At 43.6% G+C, this 18819-nt stretch overlaps 1 protein-coding gene across 3 annotated transcripts in view; it reads left to right on the top strand.

Annotated features, from left to right (window-relative positions):
* DNAJC27 (DnaJ heat shock protein family (Hsp40) member C27) overlaps positions 1-7596 on the top strand; it is a 29599-nt gene extending 22003 nt beyond the window's left edge. For 2 of the 3 annotated variants that reach the window (XM_032391561.1, XM_032391560.1), the window contains exons 6-7: positions 293-453; positions 3644-7596. In XM_032391561.1, the coding sequence (XP_032247452.1) occupies positions 293-453; positions 3644-3776 (294 nt within the window). In that variant the 3' untranslated portion in view covers positions 3777-7596. The remainder of the gene's footprint in view (positions 1-292; positions 454-3643) is intronic. The other variant, XM_032391562.1, reaches the window with a different exon arrangement.
* Positions 7597-18819: the final 11223 nt, after the last annotated feature.

The raw sequence follows: 18819 nt of genomic DNA, 5'->3' as shown, positions 1-18819 counted from the left end.
TTCTAACAGTGTTCATCTACTACCTTTTAACTTCAAGTGTGGTTATTTGAGAGTAGGATTATGAGCCATTTAAATTTTATTCCTTACACTTTTATGTGCTTAAAAAAAACACACAAGCATGTGCATACACACATAAACACACAGGATAAAAGAAAAAAATCTTCCAAACTGCGTATTTGCTTTATGGTGAATTTTAAGTTATTGGAATATATTAAAATTCTTTAAGTTATGCTTAAAAGGAATTCTAATTTTCATAAAATCAGTTCTACTCTGGGATGATTTCTTTTTGCAGACCTTTTATGTATCCATAGTTGATTTATGTGAAAATGGCGGGAAACGTCCTTTCACGAATAGCAGTGCTAGTTTCACCAAAGAACAAGCAGACACCATTCGCAGAATTCGAAACAGTAAAGACAGTTGGGACATGTTGGGAGTCAAACCTGGGGCCTCAAGGTAAGCAATGCTCTAGGATATTAGTGCTGAGTTCTAGTCTGGAGAAAAACTCAGCTGTCAATATCGTAGGTCTGATATATCTTCTTGTAATTGGCTGGGAATATGAAGATGTGTGGAAATGCATTAGATTATGTAATAACTCTTCTTCAGTGAATTGACTGAATGCCAGAGAAACAAAGTAGAGGGTACAGTGGCCTGATGAAGGAACTCTGTAGTGTATGTGCATGAGTACTTTCTGGAATGGTGTGCTCTGCTTTTGTCTGTGTTGAATAGGAGCCTTGAAGCAGATGTAACCTTAAAAAAATACCTTACAAAAGAGAATTCTTAAATCATAGAATTTTAGAAGAGGAAAAGAATGTTAGCAACTTATCCAGACATTTCATTTTTTAGGTGAGAAAACTGGAATTCAGCAAGACTAAACACATGTTCAAGGACCCTAGGAGTTAGTGGTAGAATTGGTTCTTGACCTTGAACACTGTGTGTCTGCCTGGCTCTGTCTCTTTCTGTGGCCCTCAGAATCCTGCTAGGTCCTCGTCTGTGTATGAACTTACGTTAAATGGTTTTATTTTTAGCCAAAAGAAATATTTGGGAGGAAGAGAAATACAATCGCTATTCTTTGTTGCTTGTGCAAGAATAAATCCTTGTTCGGTATGGTTATATAACTTTTAACAATAGAACACTTCTGTTACTGTACATATTATGATTTTTATTGTAATTATAAGGGTTCTCAGATCTTTTTATTTTGCACCATAACTTTCCTCCCCATTCCTCTTCCTTTCTACTTTGTCACCTTGATTCCCACAAAAAAACAGTACATATTGAAATGCCTTGTTGGTACCAATGGCATTAAGTTTCTCTTTTCCATTTTGGTCTCATAGCCTATCTTCAAGCCCGGAAGGCGAGAGGGCAGGGGAAGAGGAAGACAGTTATTGGTCACCTCGACTTGCCAGGCCTTACAAAAAAGGCTTTAAACACATGAACAGTTCGGATGATCTTGTGTATATAGCACAGTTAATTGGTGTCTTTTAAATGTCCTTTTGGATTTCCATAGTCTCCTTCTAACGTCTTCTGTTTCACCTCCAATCGAGATTGGCTCTAAAAGGAAGAAACTTTACTTATTAGTTAACTTAGAACATTGTTTATTAAGGAAAATTCCTTATTTATTTACTATGTTAATTGGAATCTATCAAAATGTATGGGACCTCCATAAGTTCTCTATCACTGACCAGTATAAACATGTGCTTCTCTTACCTCTGTTTTTCTGGGTCTAATTTCGTATGGCAGTGAGCACATTTGAGCAGAACCTAAAAACAGTGTTTTAAAGTTATAAAGAGTTTTAATGTTTGTTCAGTGCCATGTTTACTGTTCCTGAACGTTAAGAAAATCTTCATCTTCAGCAGAATTAATATATTTGTTACTTTGTTAAATGAATTTGTTAATACATTTGTTATTTTGGAGAAGAATTCTGGCAATTTGAATTTCTTCAGAGAGGGAGAATATGATTCTTGTTAGTTAATATCAAAATTATCTATGTAAAAAAGGCCAATGCATGTTTCAGAACAAGCGAATTCAGGATTTGTTTAAGAGCAGAAAGCAGAAAAAGCTTTCCCCAAACCTAGAGGACTATGAACATGGCCCTATGACCTCAGTCTTTCCAAGTGGACACCCAAGACGTTCCATCACATGCAAGACAATCAAAGATTATCTCTCTAATTCAGAGAGCCAAATAGAAATCCTTCTGATAAAACATAAAGGAGAAAAGCTAGGGCATTTGGGAAAGCACCATATCCAGGCTTATAGGATAACTGGAGCCCTAAATTACAAAAAGAAGGTAGGAAATCAAACTATCTGGTAAGGACAGAGCTAAATCTGACCAGAGGAGGAGCTGGGTACTTAGAAGCTTCTGGAGGCCTGACACCAGAGGATGATGAAGAGCAGGGAGAGGGGCAGGTGGTCTCCAGGCTCCTCCCCAGCCAGTCCCTGCTTGTTGAAGAGCTCAGAAGCCTAAAGACCCCTCCTGGAGCTCTCCTGCTCTTTGGGAAACACTCACTGTAGTGCCCCTTTCCTCTCTGGGTAATGTTCTCTTCTCTTTTGTTTCTTCTTCGGTCTCAGGAGCTCACTGGAGCTCTCAGGTACCCCCATCTGGAGCATCCCTTACTGGATCAGTGGTGTCACCATCTTCCCTGAGCCTCAGTGTCCCCCTGACCCTGGAACTCATTTCAGCCCCTTTTCTTCCATCTCCTCTATCTGCATATCCAGCTCATCACCTGCCTCTGCCGATTCCTTCTGTGTGTTATCTCTTAGCCACTCTTGATCCAGACTCTCGTACTCATGCTTGGCTTCTCGTAGCAACCTCCTACCCATCTCCTGACTTCAAGAAACAGCTTCCTCAGCACCTTTTTTTGGTCATGAAACACCTACTGATATCATTGTTTATCAAATCTACTTTGTTGTTGTTGTTTTGATTTCAAGGCCCTTCTCTTACTGACCCCTGCTTCCTGGCCAACTTTGTTTTTCTTTTTTTTTAAGATTTCATTTATTTATTTGACAGAGAGAGAAACAGCGAGAGAGGGAACACAAGCAGGGGGAGTAGGAGAGGGAGAAGCAGGCTTCCCGCGGAGCAGGGAGCCCAATGCGGGGCTCAATCCCAGGACCCTGGGATCATGACCTGAGCCGAAGGCAGACGCTTAATGACAGAGCCACCCAGGTGCCCCCCAACTTTGTTTTTGTTACCCCCCAGCAGTGTCCTCGTGGAACTTCATGCCGTGGCCATGCTGTTCCTAGTTCTTAGTCTCTGCCGGCTCTCTCCCAGTTGCGCTGTTTCCCCACTTCCTTCAGAACCCCACCCCAGAGGCCTTCCCCGATCACCCTGTGCCCTCATTGCTTCAGTCAGCAAAGATTTGCTGGATGCCTGTTCTGTGCCAAGGACCTTTCCATGAATCATTCTTTTACCAGGCATTTTCTTGGTGTGTCGATACTCCACATTGTATTTCTTTTTCTACTTGTCGGTAACATATTATTTATTTGTTTATTGTTTGTCTCCGAGTCCTTTAGTCCCACTTTTGAGAAAAGGTAGTGATGATTTGGGAGATGCTCACTGCAAGAGATGTGATGTAAGTCCAGACAGCCAAACTGCCATGGGTGGGGGCTGACCCTGTCACTGACATAGAGCTTGGCTTCTTTCTCGTAGGGATGAAGTCAACAAAGCCTATCGGAAACTCGCCGTACTGCTTCACCCCGACAAGTGCATGGCGCCTGGTAGTGAAGATGCCTTCAAAGCGGTTGTGAATGCCCGGACAGCCCTCCTGAAAAACATCAAGTAGGAAGTCAGAGAAAAGGACAAGTGCGGGCCTCAAGTACAAACTGTCTCTAGAAGTGAAATAACCAACATGAATTTTTTTTCTCCACAAAAATCTTACTGCTTTTTTCTCTTGTTGTTATTTGTAAATTAGAAATTCAGGTGCCTGTGACCATTTCACAGACATTTTACAGAGCGGTGAAGAGAACCAAGCGCCACTTGTATGTATAGTTCATTTCCTATTTCCAAATAATCTGAATTTTGTTCCTCCTTCGTTTGTGAGCTTGGTGATGGTAGCATCCCTCACGCACTTGACTCAGGACAGTCCAGGAGGTTTCTGGAGGGAGGAAGGGGTACAGGAGGACCCTTTCGCTTTTTCTTTTCCTTTTTTAAAGTTCACTGGAGAAGGAGACAGCAGAAATAGAAGGAAACAATATCAAAACCCTGAAAGTTTGGTGGGACCTCACAAGCAAGTTGCTCCTTTTACAAGTTCCTTAGGTACTATTTGAACCATCGATCAATCTATAATTAATGAACTCTTGAGAGAGAGCCCTTTGGAAGTTTGTGAATTGAGGTGAAACAGTTCCAAATTGAGCAGCCCTTTGAGGACATGTACTCTGTCCCCTTCTCCAGCCACCAGGGGGAGAGACAAGTTAGTCCTAGGAGAGTGAGGGCAGTGGCAGCCATGAGTTCTGGGAACACTGGCTGCTGCTGGTCTTGCCCCTGGATCTGAGGCCTCTCTTTAGCCGTGGAACGGGGCTGGCGGCAGCAGGGAGCATCGTGCGCCCGGGAAGCAGGCGTCAGACCCCACAACAGACGTGCTTGCAGCTCACGCGAGAGCTTGTGTGCACATCCCCGAGGGCAAGGCCTGAGGGCACAGCCGGCCCGGCGTGGACTGGTCTGATGCCCCAGGAGAGCCTGTGGGGGAGGCTTCTGCCTTTTCTTGTCTCTGCGTCGTTTGCCACGGAAAGGTAGGAAAGCCTGCGGCACTCCTCCGTAAGCCAGGCCTCTTCTTCACTTCTCTACACAAGTTCCTTCTTTTTCCTCTTCTCTTTCTCTCTTATTTTTTTTAAATATACCACATCTGTCATTTTTCTCTTCTTGAATCCCTGGCTTTTGGCCACTGCGTCTTCCATCCTCCCTTACGAGCCTTGACCTTACAGTCCTCCCTTACAAGCCCTGGTTGACCAGAGACAAGTATGGATCCTTTGGGTGTTGGTGGAGGGAGAGATCTTAAGGCCTGTGTGGGAAGAATCTCTAATTTTTGCTTGGGCTCCATATTTCTAAATAGTAATATTTTTAAACTATAGATTATGAAAGCTAATTTCACATAGAGAAATGCTTTCTTTTGCCATAGTTTCCTCCTCAATATCCAAGGAATGGATGAAGATCAAGTATATTAGGACTGGCCATTCTTCCAGAGCTTTCAGAACTGGTCCCACTGTTTGACCCATTATATCGTCAATCTCAGTACATTACTCATACTTTTAGCTGCGACCACCCTGCACTGATTGGGCTTTAAGGTACATAGAATGTGAATTTTAAACAGCTATCCCATATTGATCACCAAATAGCATTCACCTTCTACCCAAGAAGAAAAGCCACTTCGGTTTAATTCCAGCCCTCTGCAGTCTTCTGGATTCTTCTCCTCTCCAAAGCAGCTTCCCTTTGTGTGGCTGCACTTGGACTGCATTGAGCTTGTTGTCAGGAAACCAGAGCCTTGTTTTCTTATATGACTTTTCATCTTGGTGATTCTGAAAATGCTTCTTTTTTACGAATTGAGTCTAATTGAGTCTAATACATGATTTCCTGGGGATTTTCCTCTGGACTTTTAATTTTAAATAGCTTCTGGGACTGCAAAACTCCAACCAGTTCCAGTTCTTCTGAATTTAAATTTTGCTTAAGGCCTTCATCATGCCTAAAGTAATTAAATGTAGGTCTATTCTTGCAACAGAACTAGACTCAAATAAACGAGGGATTGTGCATGGTAGTGTCAGCCCAAATTGACATGACAGCTCACTGAGTATGTGGCCCTGTATGAAGCCTGTGCCAGTTTTCATCACTGTTACTAAAGACCAGATTGGTCACCTCATTCAACTACGTTGTGCAGATGAGCAGTTACAACAGAGTTCTTTAGTGCTTCCTTTCCTATATAGCGAGTGACTTGTTGAAATTTAGCCTGATTTTGGTTCTTAGGTCTTGGAACTCAGTTCCCAACACCTTCATTATTAATGTTAAGGATGGCCATGAACTACTTCATTTATGTAAAAGAAAGAAAAGAAGAAAGTTAAGCTTCAGGGTCCTAGAATTTGTCTGAGTGCCATAATCCTTGAGTAGAATATTAAGGGATAATAAAGCATGATTTGCAATGCAAAGTTTTTTGGTACTAACTTCATACAAAACTTTGTAGACCTCTGTGCACTAAATTTATATTCTCAGTGCAAATATGTACTTTGTAGTTCAACTTTATGAAATTCCTTCAGCCAGTTAGGATTTTAAAATACATTGCTGAGAGTAACAACTAGCAGAATCATTCCACTGGCTAAAAAAAATTTGATGGAGAATCTTGCTTTTCAGAAAAAAATAAAAAGTTTGAACAGTTCTTATAAAAGCCATTACTTCCATGTCTGAGTCATCAAGAATGAACAGTCTTAAAGCTTGTTAGAAATCCCTTGAGACATTTCTAACTAATTGCCCATCCTACCTAAGCACTTTAAAATACACCATCCTTTTTTCCCTCTGTTCCCCTTTGGGGCTTCTTTGGAATTGATGTTCTCAGCTGTCAACAGTTCTACTTCAGCCTTGTCATTTCGAGTCTTCCCATACATATGTCCTCAGCTCTCTTGGCCTGTTAACTTCAAAGTCCAGGCCTCGAGTGGTGTGCTGCTGCTACCCAGGGTAAATTGCTGGAACCCTGTTGCTGGCACACTGTTCTTTAAGGCTTACATTTACCTCAGGAAACTTACTCTAGTGTGTTCTCATGCGCTAAATTTTCAACTGGTAATTCTTTATACCCATAAACCAGTATCTAATTCACTGCTAGTTAAAAGAGCCATAGATAAGGCAGCTAGATTTCTGAAAGAAAGCCAGAGTAAGTAAGCAGCCCCTGTCAGCCCTGAATCAGTACCACAATTCCTCATAGAACAGAGACAGAATCTCGAGGGGGAGGGAGGTAGTTCAGACCCAAGTTAGAAAGGGTGGAGCCGCGTGCCGATTACCTCTGACAGTGACAGTGACAGTGACAGAGACCTTCTCAAAGGTACTTTCAGTGGGTGCTGGAATGTCACTCCCTTCCCCACCGCACTCCATCCAGCTCACTCTGAGTCTGCCAACGTTTCTGCAAAACTTGCGAAAATGAGTTTAGCTGCACAAGAGAGCTATCCACCTTCCATTGCAAGGTTTGCAAAGTGAACAAAGGTTCACACTTCTCATATTTGGTATTAGCACAATTGTAAGACAGTCGGTAACGTTTGTACGTTGGTTTTTCCGTTTAACGTTTCTAGAGAAGACAAAAGCTTAAATTTGTGACGTGGGGAAGTTAGATTGTGTCTAACAAGCAGTGCGATATTAGGCCGTGCCAAAAAGGCCCTGGTGTGAAGTGACTTGTTTGCAGGTTGGACGGTTTGGGTTAGTGTCCTGCATCGATTTCCCGCGGGGTGTTCGTCCCCTTTGACTGTGAATGCAGAGTCGCAAAAGAAACCCTTAGCTCTTACGAGGTAATTTACATATTTACGTTCTGTTGAAATAACTGAAAATGTTAAATCTAACAGTTGTTTATGTCTTGTATAAAGAGTGTCATATGTATTTAAGTTGTGTATTTTTATAAAATAAAGCCAAAACTCAAACACTGGTCTGTGGGCTGCACTTTTTTGTTGAGACGCTGGTCTTTAATGTAAAACGTACTAGTCTAGAAGCAGCCCAGTCCCTTACCAACTGAGACCTTACAGAGGACCTCTTGCTTGCGTTTCCAGTTGGGAAATGGAGGAAATTTTATTCATCAGTCCATCAGATAATTCTAACCTTATTAAGTCATGGTGCAAGTGTTGTGATCTCTTAAAGATACTAATATGATGTTTGCTTTTTTAATTCAGATGAAACTTACCATCCTATTTTAATAATGCAGCTCTCGGCTGAATAACTTACTAATTCAGTTAACTGGTCCCTGGAAACAAGAATCCTTAAGTAACAGACTGTTGTGAAGCCCGGATTTGAAAGTGAAAGCCTTGCAGGGCCCACCGCCGAAGGCAGTGTCTCTCGGGATCCTTCACACGAGGGCTGTCATTTTCATTATAAGTGATGTATGTTCTCACCTGAGAACACACGCCACTCTTTCGGGGAACTGCTCTACTTGCTCCAAACTGCTAGCATGCTTTCAAGGGGAGCGGCCAAAATCTCCTCTGAGCCACCCTTTTGCTCCCTAGCCACCCAGATTGGTCCGTGAGATGGGAATGTCACCCAAGCTGAACCATTTGGCATCCTTGTCTGGGATCTTTCTCATTAGAGCTGGGAAAACAAACTTCCTCTCAGGAGAGGAAGTAAGATGGGAGAGTCCTGCTGATGCTGGAAACTGTGATTCTAATGTCCTGGAAAACATTCTGAAAGAATGAAGCAGACATTCATAAAGAGACAGAGTCCTGATGGCAAAGACTTGCCTTCTAGTCCCTGAGGTCCCCTGAGCTGGTTGTCCAAGTCCCTATGCCACCCCAGAATCCTTCCCACAGACCTCCAACCCGTTTCCTGCTTGGGCTAGCTGGAGTTTGCTTTCCATTACTTGAAACTAAGAAGATATTAGAAGATAGTAGACCTCAAGGATCGTAAGCAAGGGCGAGAAAGCTATGGTCAATAGGCTGGTACAACATCTGATAGGTATGTTGTTAACATTTCTATGTTATAATATATCCGATTACTTGATGTTTCTCAGTTGGAGTCTTTGGCCATGTCTTAACCCAATAGTAGCCAGTTGTAAACTGAAAAGCAAAATTAGATTTATTCAGTTTGTTTCAGAGTCCACTTAAGATGCAAAATACTTGGAATTTCTTAAATTTCTAATTAAATTTTATTGTTAAAGCGTTCATTTGCCATGCATGTATTGAGCACCTACTGTGTGTCAGGCCTGTCCTAGGCACTGAGTGTATAACTGAGCTCAGGACCAACAAAAAGCCCTGCCCTGTGCCACTTAACATTCTAGTGTGTGTGTGTGTGTGTGGTTTTGAAGAAATGTTTTTTTTTCTTTTTTTTAAAGATTTTTGAAAGAGTGCATAAGCAGGGGGAGTGGTAGGCAGAGAGAGAAGCAGGCTCCCTGCTGAGGACCAATCCCAGGACACCAGGATCATGACCTGAGGTGAAGGCAGATGCTTAACCAACTGAGCCACCCAGGCATCCAGATTCTTTTTTTGTTTTCTATAGGCTTCTTATTTCCTATAGGTTTATTTCCAACGAGGCAAGTTTGCACTTACTGAGAAGTATTCAATATATGCAATTTAGAATTAATGCTCTGATTGCTACTATATGCTTGTATTTCATGGGGGTTGTTAAAATGCTGTATTAAGGTTTTTTCAGAAAACCTAATCATTATTATTATCCAAAGCTCAATTTTTCATATTGGCCTAGAGGAGATAGTTCCAGACTTAAGGAGTCTCTTTATATATGTTTTATATTTATAATTAATGTATTTTTCCAAAGCAGTTGATAAGGTTGTATTTATTTGAAGGGGAAATATCTAGAATTTAAGTTGTTTTAGTTAAAACAATAATGTGTACCTCTGATACCCAGTGAAAATTTTGATCAGTTGACTATTGTAAAGGATGATATGACTTCAAGAAAGTTATTCTCTCTGCATCCAAAATAGTTAGTTGCTGGTGATCATTATAAAGCCAGCAAATGCAGCCCATGATAGCATTTTACTGAGGGAGGAGACAGTAAAAGTTTGGTATGATAGAGGCCTCAGATAGTGGAATGTGAACATTCTGCTAGTTTCAGAGCATGAGAGAGAACAAAAAGGTTAATAAAATAAATACTAAAGAGAGCATAGCATCTTAGTGGTTCAAAAGGAAAATAAAATTAAAGAAACCGTTTCCATTCTGAGTAGCAGGGAGCAAGGAGAAAAGCCCCAAGTCAGCATCTGTCAAATGTTTTTTATGGACAGAACCCTATATTTCTGGTGAACTCCCAACATGGGACCCCTGTATGTAAAACAGCTAAGAGCAACATTTTAGGAGGATAAATTTGTAAGATGACAGTTTTAACATCATTCCTTATAAAAGCAATCTACCAGGCAGTTCTGCCTCCCAAGGTAGATGACAGAGTTTCTATCAGAAGATAAGTCCCCACGCCATTCCCTCCTGCTCACAGGCGCTGGTGGGAGGAGCACCTCACCCGAGAGAGTGACGGGGCTCAGGGAACCGCTGTCAGTTACTAGCTGCTGACAGGCACCCTGTAATGCGGGGGGGGGGGGGGGGCTGGGCAGGGACTCTGTTTAATGAAGGGTCCTGATGACATTGCAAACATAAGAGAAAGTACCCTGGCTTTGTGTCATGAGGCAAAGAGCTGAGCTGCTCTTCTTAAGAAATGAACAAGACTTCTAAGGGTTGGAGCTGCTGAAAGAAGAAGAAGAAAGACCAGATAAGATGAGGCAGAAGGCTGGGGTCCTGAGAAGGATAATTGGAAAGATAGTAGATACTAAAAATCATTAGATGTTAGGGAATAGTTGGAAGATAGCCAAAGAGAAGTGCCCAGTGACAGAAACAACCAAAGGACTTTTAAGAAGATGGATACGTTTAATAACATTATCACCATTTTACAGATGAGAAAACGGAGGCTCAGAGAGGTTAAGTGACTTGCTCCAGGCCACACAGGAAGCTATTCAGACCCAAGCTTGCTCAGCTCCAGAACCCAGGCTCGCAGTCTACACTATCAGCCGCAGGATCAAAATTTTAAAATATTCTGCTTTGTACTCCTGAGTAATATTGTACCCTCTTGTCCGATGTTACTTAAATGAATAAATGGGCTGTATTTTTTTTTTTTTTTTGAAGACCACAAAGGCACAACTTTCCTTATAATGGCACAAGTTTAAATCCTGCATGTGTGCATAGGAATGAAGGAAACTTTTTTCTGAGGGTGTCCAAGCCAAGAGTTAGCATGGCAACGTAAGTTAACAGTGTGTTAAAGTACGGAATATAGGGGCACCTGGGTGTCTCAGTCGGTTGGGTGTCTGCCTTCAACTCAGGTCATGATCCCGGGGTCCTGGGATCAAGCCCCTCATCGGTCTCCCTGCTCAATGGGGAGTCTTCTTTCTCCCTTCCCCCCTGCCCCTTCCCACCGCCCTCTGCTTGTGTGTGCTCTCTCTCTCAAATAAATAAAATTTTAAAAATCTTTAAAATATAGAATATAATATTTTGGATATATTTATTAACAAGTTGTTTTTTTTTTTTTTCAGTGAGATTTTGAACAAACCCTTGCCAAACCTCTGATGCCTCTAAATAGCTTGAAAATCATGTCTTCAGGGGCATCCAGCCGGGTCAGCAACTGAAGGGTAATTAAGCCTGCGGACCTGAGAGAGAGATCCTTTACAGCCTACGTCAGCCTAGGGGTTTTGTTTCTGGGTGATTTTCACACCCTTAACTTCTTCTCTTGTCATAGTTAGAAGCCATGCAGCCTTAAAAGGGTGGTTTCCCTCCCTCCCTCCACCCCAAAGCCTAGCCCTGGCCTTCTGTGTTAGAATCGCCAGCACTGCAGGAGGAAAGGTGGTTTATATTCACCAAACTGTCTGGGGAGAGGGTTTTAGGGAATGAAGTCAAGATAGTTTGACTTTCTACCCTATGCTTGTCTATATTCTTGTGTTTTCCCAATGGATGTAAACTATTTTAGTCATCTAAAAAGTTAAATGAAACAACAACAAAAAAACTAAATATGGTACCAGTTAAAAAAAAAAAAGAAAAGAAAAGAAAGAGACTCACTCCAAACTGTGGGAACCTCTAAGGGTGGCTCTGGGCTGTAATTAAATCTTGCTTCTTTACTTTAGTAGAAATTTCATCCTAAGAGAGAAAAAAACTTTTAGTCTTTTACAAGTTTGTTTGAAAAGCTAACCTAGCAATCAGTGCTGTCTGACTGGAATTTCAAATTCACTTACTATAGTTACATGTCCGTAGGCTCTCTCCTGTAACACAGAACTGAGCCGCAGAACTGGGATGGGAAGAGCTGGGGTAGAGTCTTCTCTCGCCTCTTAATTAAGAGAGTAGCCTTGGGCAAGGGGGTCCGCCTTTCAAGGTGCACTTTCTTATGTTATTAGATGAGGCTCTTGGTTAAAGAACACCTGAGGTACTTTCTAAAGACCATTACTTTTTGAAATCTGACAAAGGTCATAAATACCAGGTCCCCCCAGACCTCTCGTATATCATTCTACTGCCACGCCACCACTCCAAAAACAGAAAAGGGAAAGGAAAAGAAAAATGGTATTAGGAAAATGTTAGTGAACTAGGCTTGTGCTAAAGTTAGGAATAATAGGCATTGTTGAACCCTTTCGTTTCTTTTAATAAATCTTAAACTCCTGCTACACGTAATCGTGATTTCAGCAGCTCACTTTACAAAGGCAAATGGTGTTGGAAATTTTTAGTAACAAGTCCCCGAGACTCAGATGTACAAAGACATTCTTTATTCCTATAAAACGGAAGTCATCTTGAGTCCTGAGCTCACATTTTCCACCAAAGGTGGGAGAACTTAAAATTTGCCTCTTGAGGCAAGTTAGTCACTTCTGGTTTTAAACATGATCAACTCTAGATTAAAACCCAGTAAATACAAGAGCCCCCTCCTCCTGACACTTCTACCCCCTTCTTTGCCCAGGGGAGACCTAGACTTGGGGCAAAGGGCACCTGACCTCTCATCTTGGCCAAGAGAAGCATTTTGGGGCCCTCTTGCTGTCCGCCACCCTAGCGGCCTCACTGGCCTCTAGCTGGTCCCACCTGCTCCGCCATTTGCTGCTAACGTCACGGTCCTGCCACGGCCTCCAGACCTGAGGTCCAAGCACTTGTCCTCCTGGTTGTCCAGGCTGGCCCCTGGCCTCTTCTGCTCTGTTCCCTGGGCCTCTTAGCTCCTCTGCATCCTATCCAATTGGAGGGTCAGTTTTACCCTGCCCAGCCCTCAGGCCCAGCCCCTGGGACCCCTTTTGGTCATGGCCACTCTGGCTCCGGTGCCCTGTGAGGTACAACTTCACATCAGGCTTCCCCCGAAATTGCAGCCTCCAGGCTACACCTTGGAAGCCACCTTGAACTTTTCTATCTGGCCCTAGGAGTTACTGGTGTGCTGGTAAACTGGCTTTCCGGGAGGGGGACCAGGAAATCCTGATTTGCAGCTTTTGCCCATAGTCGTATAAATACTCTCCAAGTGGTTGATTTCAAGCTGGGGAAGATACACCAATAAGCTTTCGTGAGCCATGATACAGCAAACTCCAACTGGGCACTGTGTACCCCGGGAAAGCGTGGGGGTGGGCAGGGCCTTTTATGCATCCTCCCGCACCTAAGCTTTCCTCACACCCCTCACGATCTTCCCCTTTTATCTCATCTCCTCAACTAGATTGTTAGCTCTTTGGGGGCAGGTTTACATCTCAAAGCCCTATCTCCCAAAGCACTTCTCCCAGTGACTTGCGGGAGGCACTCAGTACTTACGGTGACTGATTACATTCTTTAACAATATTGCCACTAAAGACTCTGTTTAATTAAAATTTTTTTTTTACTAAAGTGTAATTGACATACAGTATCCTATTAGTTTCAGGTGTACATCATTGTGATTCAATAATTTTACACATTATGAAATGATCCCCATGATAGGTTTCGTAACCGTCTGCTGCCAAGGACTTTTAATAAAACCTCACTGTTTTGCTATTAGAGGCAAAAAGGTGGCTCACTTCTTGTGATTTTCCCTGCAGATCAGATGAAATTAATCCAATGCCCCACAGCTCCTTGACGCTGCACAGAGAGCATGCCTGCCATATTGCTAGGGATTTATTTTTCTTTTAAGATTTTATTGTTTAAGTAATCTCTACACCCAACGTGGGGCTTAAACTCACAAGCCCGAGATCAAGAGTCCCTCCACCAACTGAGCCAGCCAGGCGCCCCACCCAGGGGATTTTTAATACAGCGAGGTGTGGGGTTTCGTGAAATGTATTTAGTGGGATGGATTTGGTTGAAATCAAATTAATTTATATCATGATTTAAATTACTAGGCAGGAAGACCTGACTTAACTCACTAGCAGCCTCCAATCAACGTTATAAATGGGTGATAAGTCTTTGATACACTTTTTAGCCCAAAGTATATGATTCACTGCAACAAAGACTGATTGAACACTTACTATTTGCAAAGAAGGTGCTTTAGGAGCTGAGGAAATGTGCAGGACAATGATTCTTGAAGTGGGGTCTGGGACCAGCCGCCTGGGCCATCACTGCTCCTGTAACTCTCTCCCCTCCTTTACCCCAAGACACTGACCGAGCCGGGGATTGCCTAGAGCCTAGCCCGGTGCACATGTGCAGTCAAAAGGAGAACAGATTTGACAAGTGACTCTTCTCTTCCTCCCTCCTTACACACCTACTCTTGCAAGCCTTCTGTTGCCCTATAAAGTCAGCGTTCCTACCATTTATTGAGCACTTCCTATAAACCAAGTACTTCCTCAGCCATTTAAAAGCATTTTATTTCAATCGCACAATGACCCTTCAAGAGAAACTTTTTTTTTTTTTAATAGGCTCCACACCCAGCATGGAGCCCAGCACGGGGCTCGAACTCATGACCATAAGATCAAGACCTGAGCCGAGATCAAGATCAGTGAGCCAACTGAGCCACCCAGGTGTCACCAGGATAAATATTTTATCCCCATATTATGGAAAAGGAAATGTGCTCAGAAAGGTTAAGTAAATCATCTAATACCATAGTCCTGTTGCCTTACAGTCCCCCAAAGATATGTCCCTTCAGAACCCGAGAATATGACTTTATTTGGAGTAGAGTCTTTTCATATGTAATTAGGGTAAGGATCTTGAGATGAGAACGGTCTGCATTAGGGTGGGTCCTAAAACCAGTGCCAAGTCCTTGCAAGAGAAGGGGAAAAGGACAGAGACACACAGGAAAAACGAGACCGTGGGAAGACAGAGGCAGACGCTGGAGTTACAAAGCAGCCAGCTAAGGAAGGCCAATGGTTGCTGGCAGCTACCAGAATCTAGGAGAGGGGCAGAAATGGATTCTCCCTCAAACTCCGGAGGGAACCCACGCTATTGACACCTTGATTTTGGACTTCTGTCCTTTAGAACTGTGAGAGAATACATTTCTGCTGTTTTAGGCCACCCAGCTTGTAAAATCTGCAGTGGCAGCCCCAGGAGACGAACGCTAAGAGCGGAACCTGCGTTCAGCCTGGGGCCTGACTCCAGAGCCCATACCCTTTGCCAGCGCAGGACACTGCCTGGGCCTGATATAATCCAGCCTCCTCCTACTGTCTCTGCACTTACATCTCCTTACCCTCCCGTATGCTCTAGGCGCACTGAACTACTTGGCGTTCCCTGAAAACATTGTACTGTCCATGGTTCTGTGCCTTTGTAACTTCTGCCCCCTTGACCTGACACACTGATGGACTGACTGACTGTCACCGCCCCCCCCCCCCGCAGCCCCCCAGCTTCATATGCTGAAGCCCTAATCCCCAGTGTGATGGTATTTGGAGGTGGGAGTATTTGGAGGTAATTAGGTTCAGATGAGGTCATGAGCGTGGAGCCGCCATGATGGGATAAGAGTCCTTCTAAGTAGAGGAAGAGACACCGGAGCTTCCTCCATCCACCACGTGAAGACACAGCAAGAAAGCAGCCAGCTACCAGCCGGGAGGGGCGCTCTCATCAAGGACTGGGTCTGCTGGCACCTCGACCTTGGACTTCCAGCCTCCGGAACCGTGAGAAATAAATGCTTGCTGTCTAAGCCCCGCTGTTCTAGCAGCCTCAGCTGACCAAGGCACACCCTCTTTCTCCGCTCCTCTCTGCCTGGCAAACTCTTACTGAACTTTATATCCAGCGGTGGCCTCTGAATTTTTTTCTAGACTCACCTCTGCTACTCAGGCACATTTAGTAGATTTTCTCCTTCGCAGGGAAAGCTCTCTTCAATGTATTACCTATTGGCAGACCTCAGTGCCTAATAAAATCATAGTAAGCATTTGATGAAGGAATGAATGATCTACGTTGCTGCACCGTGGAATAGACTGCAGAGCCTTCAACCACGCAGGTCCCAACAGATTATGAAAAAAGGTACAGAATATGATTCAACATTGATTTTAAAAGGGGCCTAACTGAAAGTAAGAAAATAAAAGATTATGAGTGCCATTAGCACCCAAATATGTTGCTCATTAACCAGTCAAATCTTGGTGTAATTTTCTTGATGAAATGCGTCTAAGTGTCTCCCTGGTTTGTGGAAGTTCCTCACAAAAATGACAAGAGAGTGGGCTTTGCTGGGAATCAGGCCTGGCCTTTGAGGGGCACCAGAACCAACACCGTTGATGGCCTATCCAATCCTCATTCCTCCTTTCTTCCTTGCTGGCAGATTCCTAATGTTATCCAGGTACGTATCCCTCCACAGTGTGGCTCAGTGGTAACTCAGGAGTGATTGAAACTGTCCACAGTGGTACCAATTCTTTTGCCAGTGACTGGTTTGGAAATGGGTATGTGACCCTGCCCTAGGCAAAAAGACATAATGGACATTCTTTTTTTTTTTTTTTTTTTTTAAGGTTTTATTTATTTACTTGAGAGAAAGAGAGAGCACAAGTTGGTGGAGGACAGAAAGAGAGGGAGAAGCAGACTCCCCACTGAGAAGGAAGCCCGACATGGGGCTCGATCCCAGGACCCTGAGATCATGACCTGAGCCGAAGTCAGACGCTTAACCGACTGAGCCACCCAGGTTCCCCTGTAATGGGCATTCTTATGGGAAGCTTTTGGGAAGAATTTTGTACTCCTAAAAAGAGAGGCATAGGAGGAAACTGTTTCTCTTCTGTGGTACAATGTCTTATCTGCCTATGATGCTGGATTGTGGCGCCATCTTGCAACCATGGGGAGTGTTAGCTTCTCATGGCAGCCCTGATATGCTAAGGGCTGCAGGGCAGAAGGTGGAAAGTCACATGGACCTTAAAGATGGTATTTTACCACTGAATAACTAACCTTAGATCTGTGCCGTCCAAAGACTGGGTAGAGGTCCTATCCAAAGACGCGGTATAGAGGTAATACATTTCTCTACCGCTTATGACATTTTGTATTGAGTTTGGGATTACTTAAGACAGAAGTCATCCCAACAACTATTATACAATCCACCTGCCAAAAATATCTCTGGGCCCACCCTGGGAGAGAAGTCTGAGAACTCCACCGTTTTCAATTTATTGAAGAAAAGTTCTGCATGTCAAAAAGCAAGCTTTACCCTTGAGAGGGATCAATCACCAAGCTTTTAACACTTCAGAATGTATTCATTGATTCCTAAGTATCCCTTCTCCCACACATTTATTCAGGGTCTTTTCTATGATAGTCTCTCTGCTATACTCTGGGATGATGATATAATGAACAGTAAGTATCAACTTATAGCGAGCATGTAAATCCTCCTTTATGTCATTCTCTCTAAACTTATTTAGGGGCACCTGGGTGGCTCAGTCGTTAAGCATCTGCCTTCGGCTCAGGTCACGGTCCCAGGGTCCTGGGATCGAGCCCTGCATTGAGCCCTGCATTGAGCCCCGCATCGGGCTCCCTGCTTGGCTCCCTGCTCGGCTCCCTGTTTGGCGGGAGGCCAGTTCCTCCCTCTCCCATTCCCCCTGCTTGTGTTCCCTCTCTCGTTGTGTCTTTCCCTGTCGAATAAATAAATAAAATCTTTAAAAAAAAAAAGTTATTTAAATTTGCAGCTGACCCTTGAAAGGCAGGGAGGGGTTAAGGGCACCAACCTCCATGCAGTTGAAAACCTGAGTATAACTTCTGACTCCCCCCAAAATTAGCTACTAATACCCTACTTTTGACCAGAAGCCTTAGTGATAACATAAAGATTTGATTAACACATATTTTGTGTTATATGTATTAACACCGTATTCTTATGAGAAAGTAAACCAGAGAAAAGAAAATGTTTTCGAGAAAATCATAAGGAAGGGAACATACATTTACAGTACTATATTGTATAAAGAAAATCCACGTATAAGTGGACCCATGCATTCAAAACCGTGTTGTTCAAGGGTCAACTGTAAATTATTTTTGTTTAAAGGCTATTTGAACTCAGACTTCATTAAAACAAAACAAATAAAAAACCCAACTCCCACTTAGAGCCACATGAATACGAAATTATGAACCAGATGACAACTCTCCAGCTCCATCCAGATTAGTGTCTGCCTGTGATGTGTGGAGCAGCTTTTATTAAGAGAAGCCCGGGCGCCTGGGTGGCTCAGTCGGCGAAGCGTCGGACTCTTGATTTCAGCTCAGGTCTTGATCTCAGGGATATGAGTTCAAGTCCTGCATCGGGCTCCACGCTGGGCGTGGAGCCTACTTAAAAAAAAAGAAATGGAGAAGCAAGGAAATGCAGCCCCCGAAAACCTGCCCCCTACTCCATGAAAGTGACGAAGAGGGGGATGCAGGCCGAAGCTGAGCAGGCCGGGGAGACGGGAGACGAGCTCACACCCTAAGATGGGAGCAAGTCCCTGACAGCGCGGGAAGGAGAGAGCAGAGGGCTGCAAGCCAGCAGAAAGACTGAGTCAAAGTTGGCAGCTCCTAAAAATAGCAGAGCAGGGCTATACGCTTTCCTGTCCCCACAGACGTACAGCTGACAGGTAGCGTGGGCTCTGTGGGGCTATTCATGAAGGGAAGGGCGAGAGTCATCTTGACCCGAACGCCTTCCACCGGGGCTGCTGGGTCCTGGCTCGGCTGCACAGAAAGCCGTCAGGGCGGGCTGCACGGAAAGCCAGAGGCTTCCTACAGGGGAGGGAGGGGGAGGGACACGACTGCTAAAACCCACTCTGCACCTATTTCATTGAGAGGAGTTTTAATCAAGCGAAAAAATGTTAAATTAAAATAAAAACACTCACTAAAAAAAAAAAA

The sequence above is a fragment of the Phoca vitulina genome, unplaced genomic scaffold (assembly GCF_004348235.1).
Source record: "Phoca vitulina isolate PV1807 unplaced genomic scaffold, GSC_HSeal_1.0 scaffold63, whole genome shotgun sequence".
NCBI classification, from domain to species: domain Eukaryota; kingdom Metazoa; phylum Chordata; class Mammalia; order Carnivora; family Phocidae; genus Phoca; species Phoca vitulina.
This window is presented reverse-complemented; position numbering and strand designations above follow the sequence as displayed.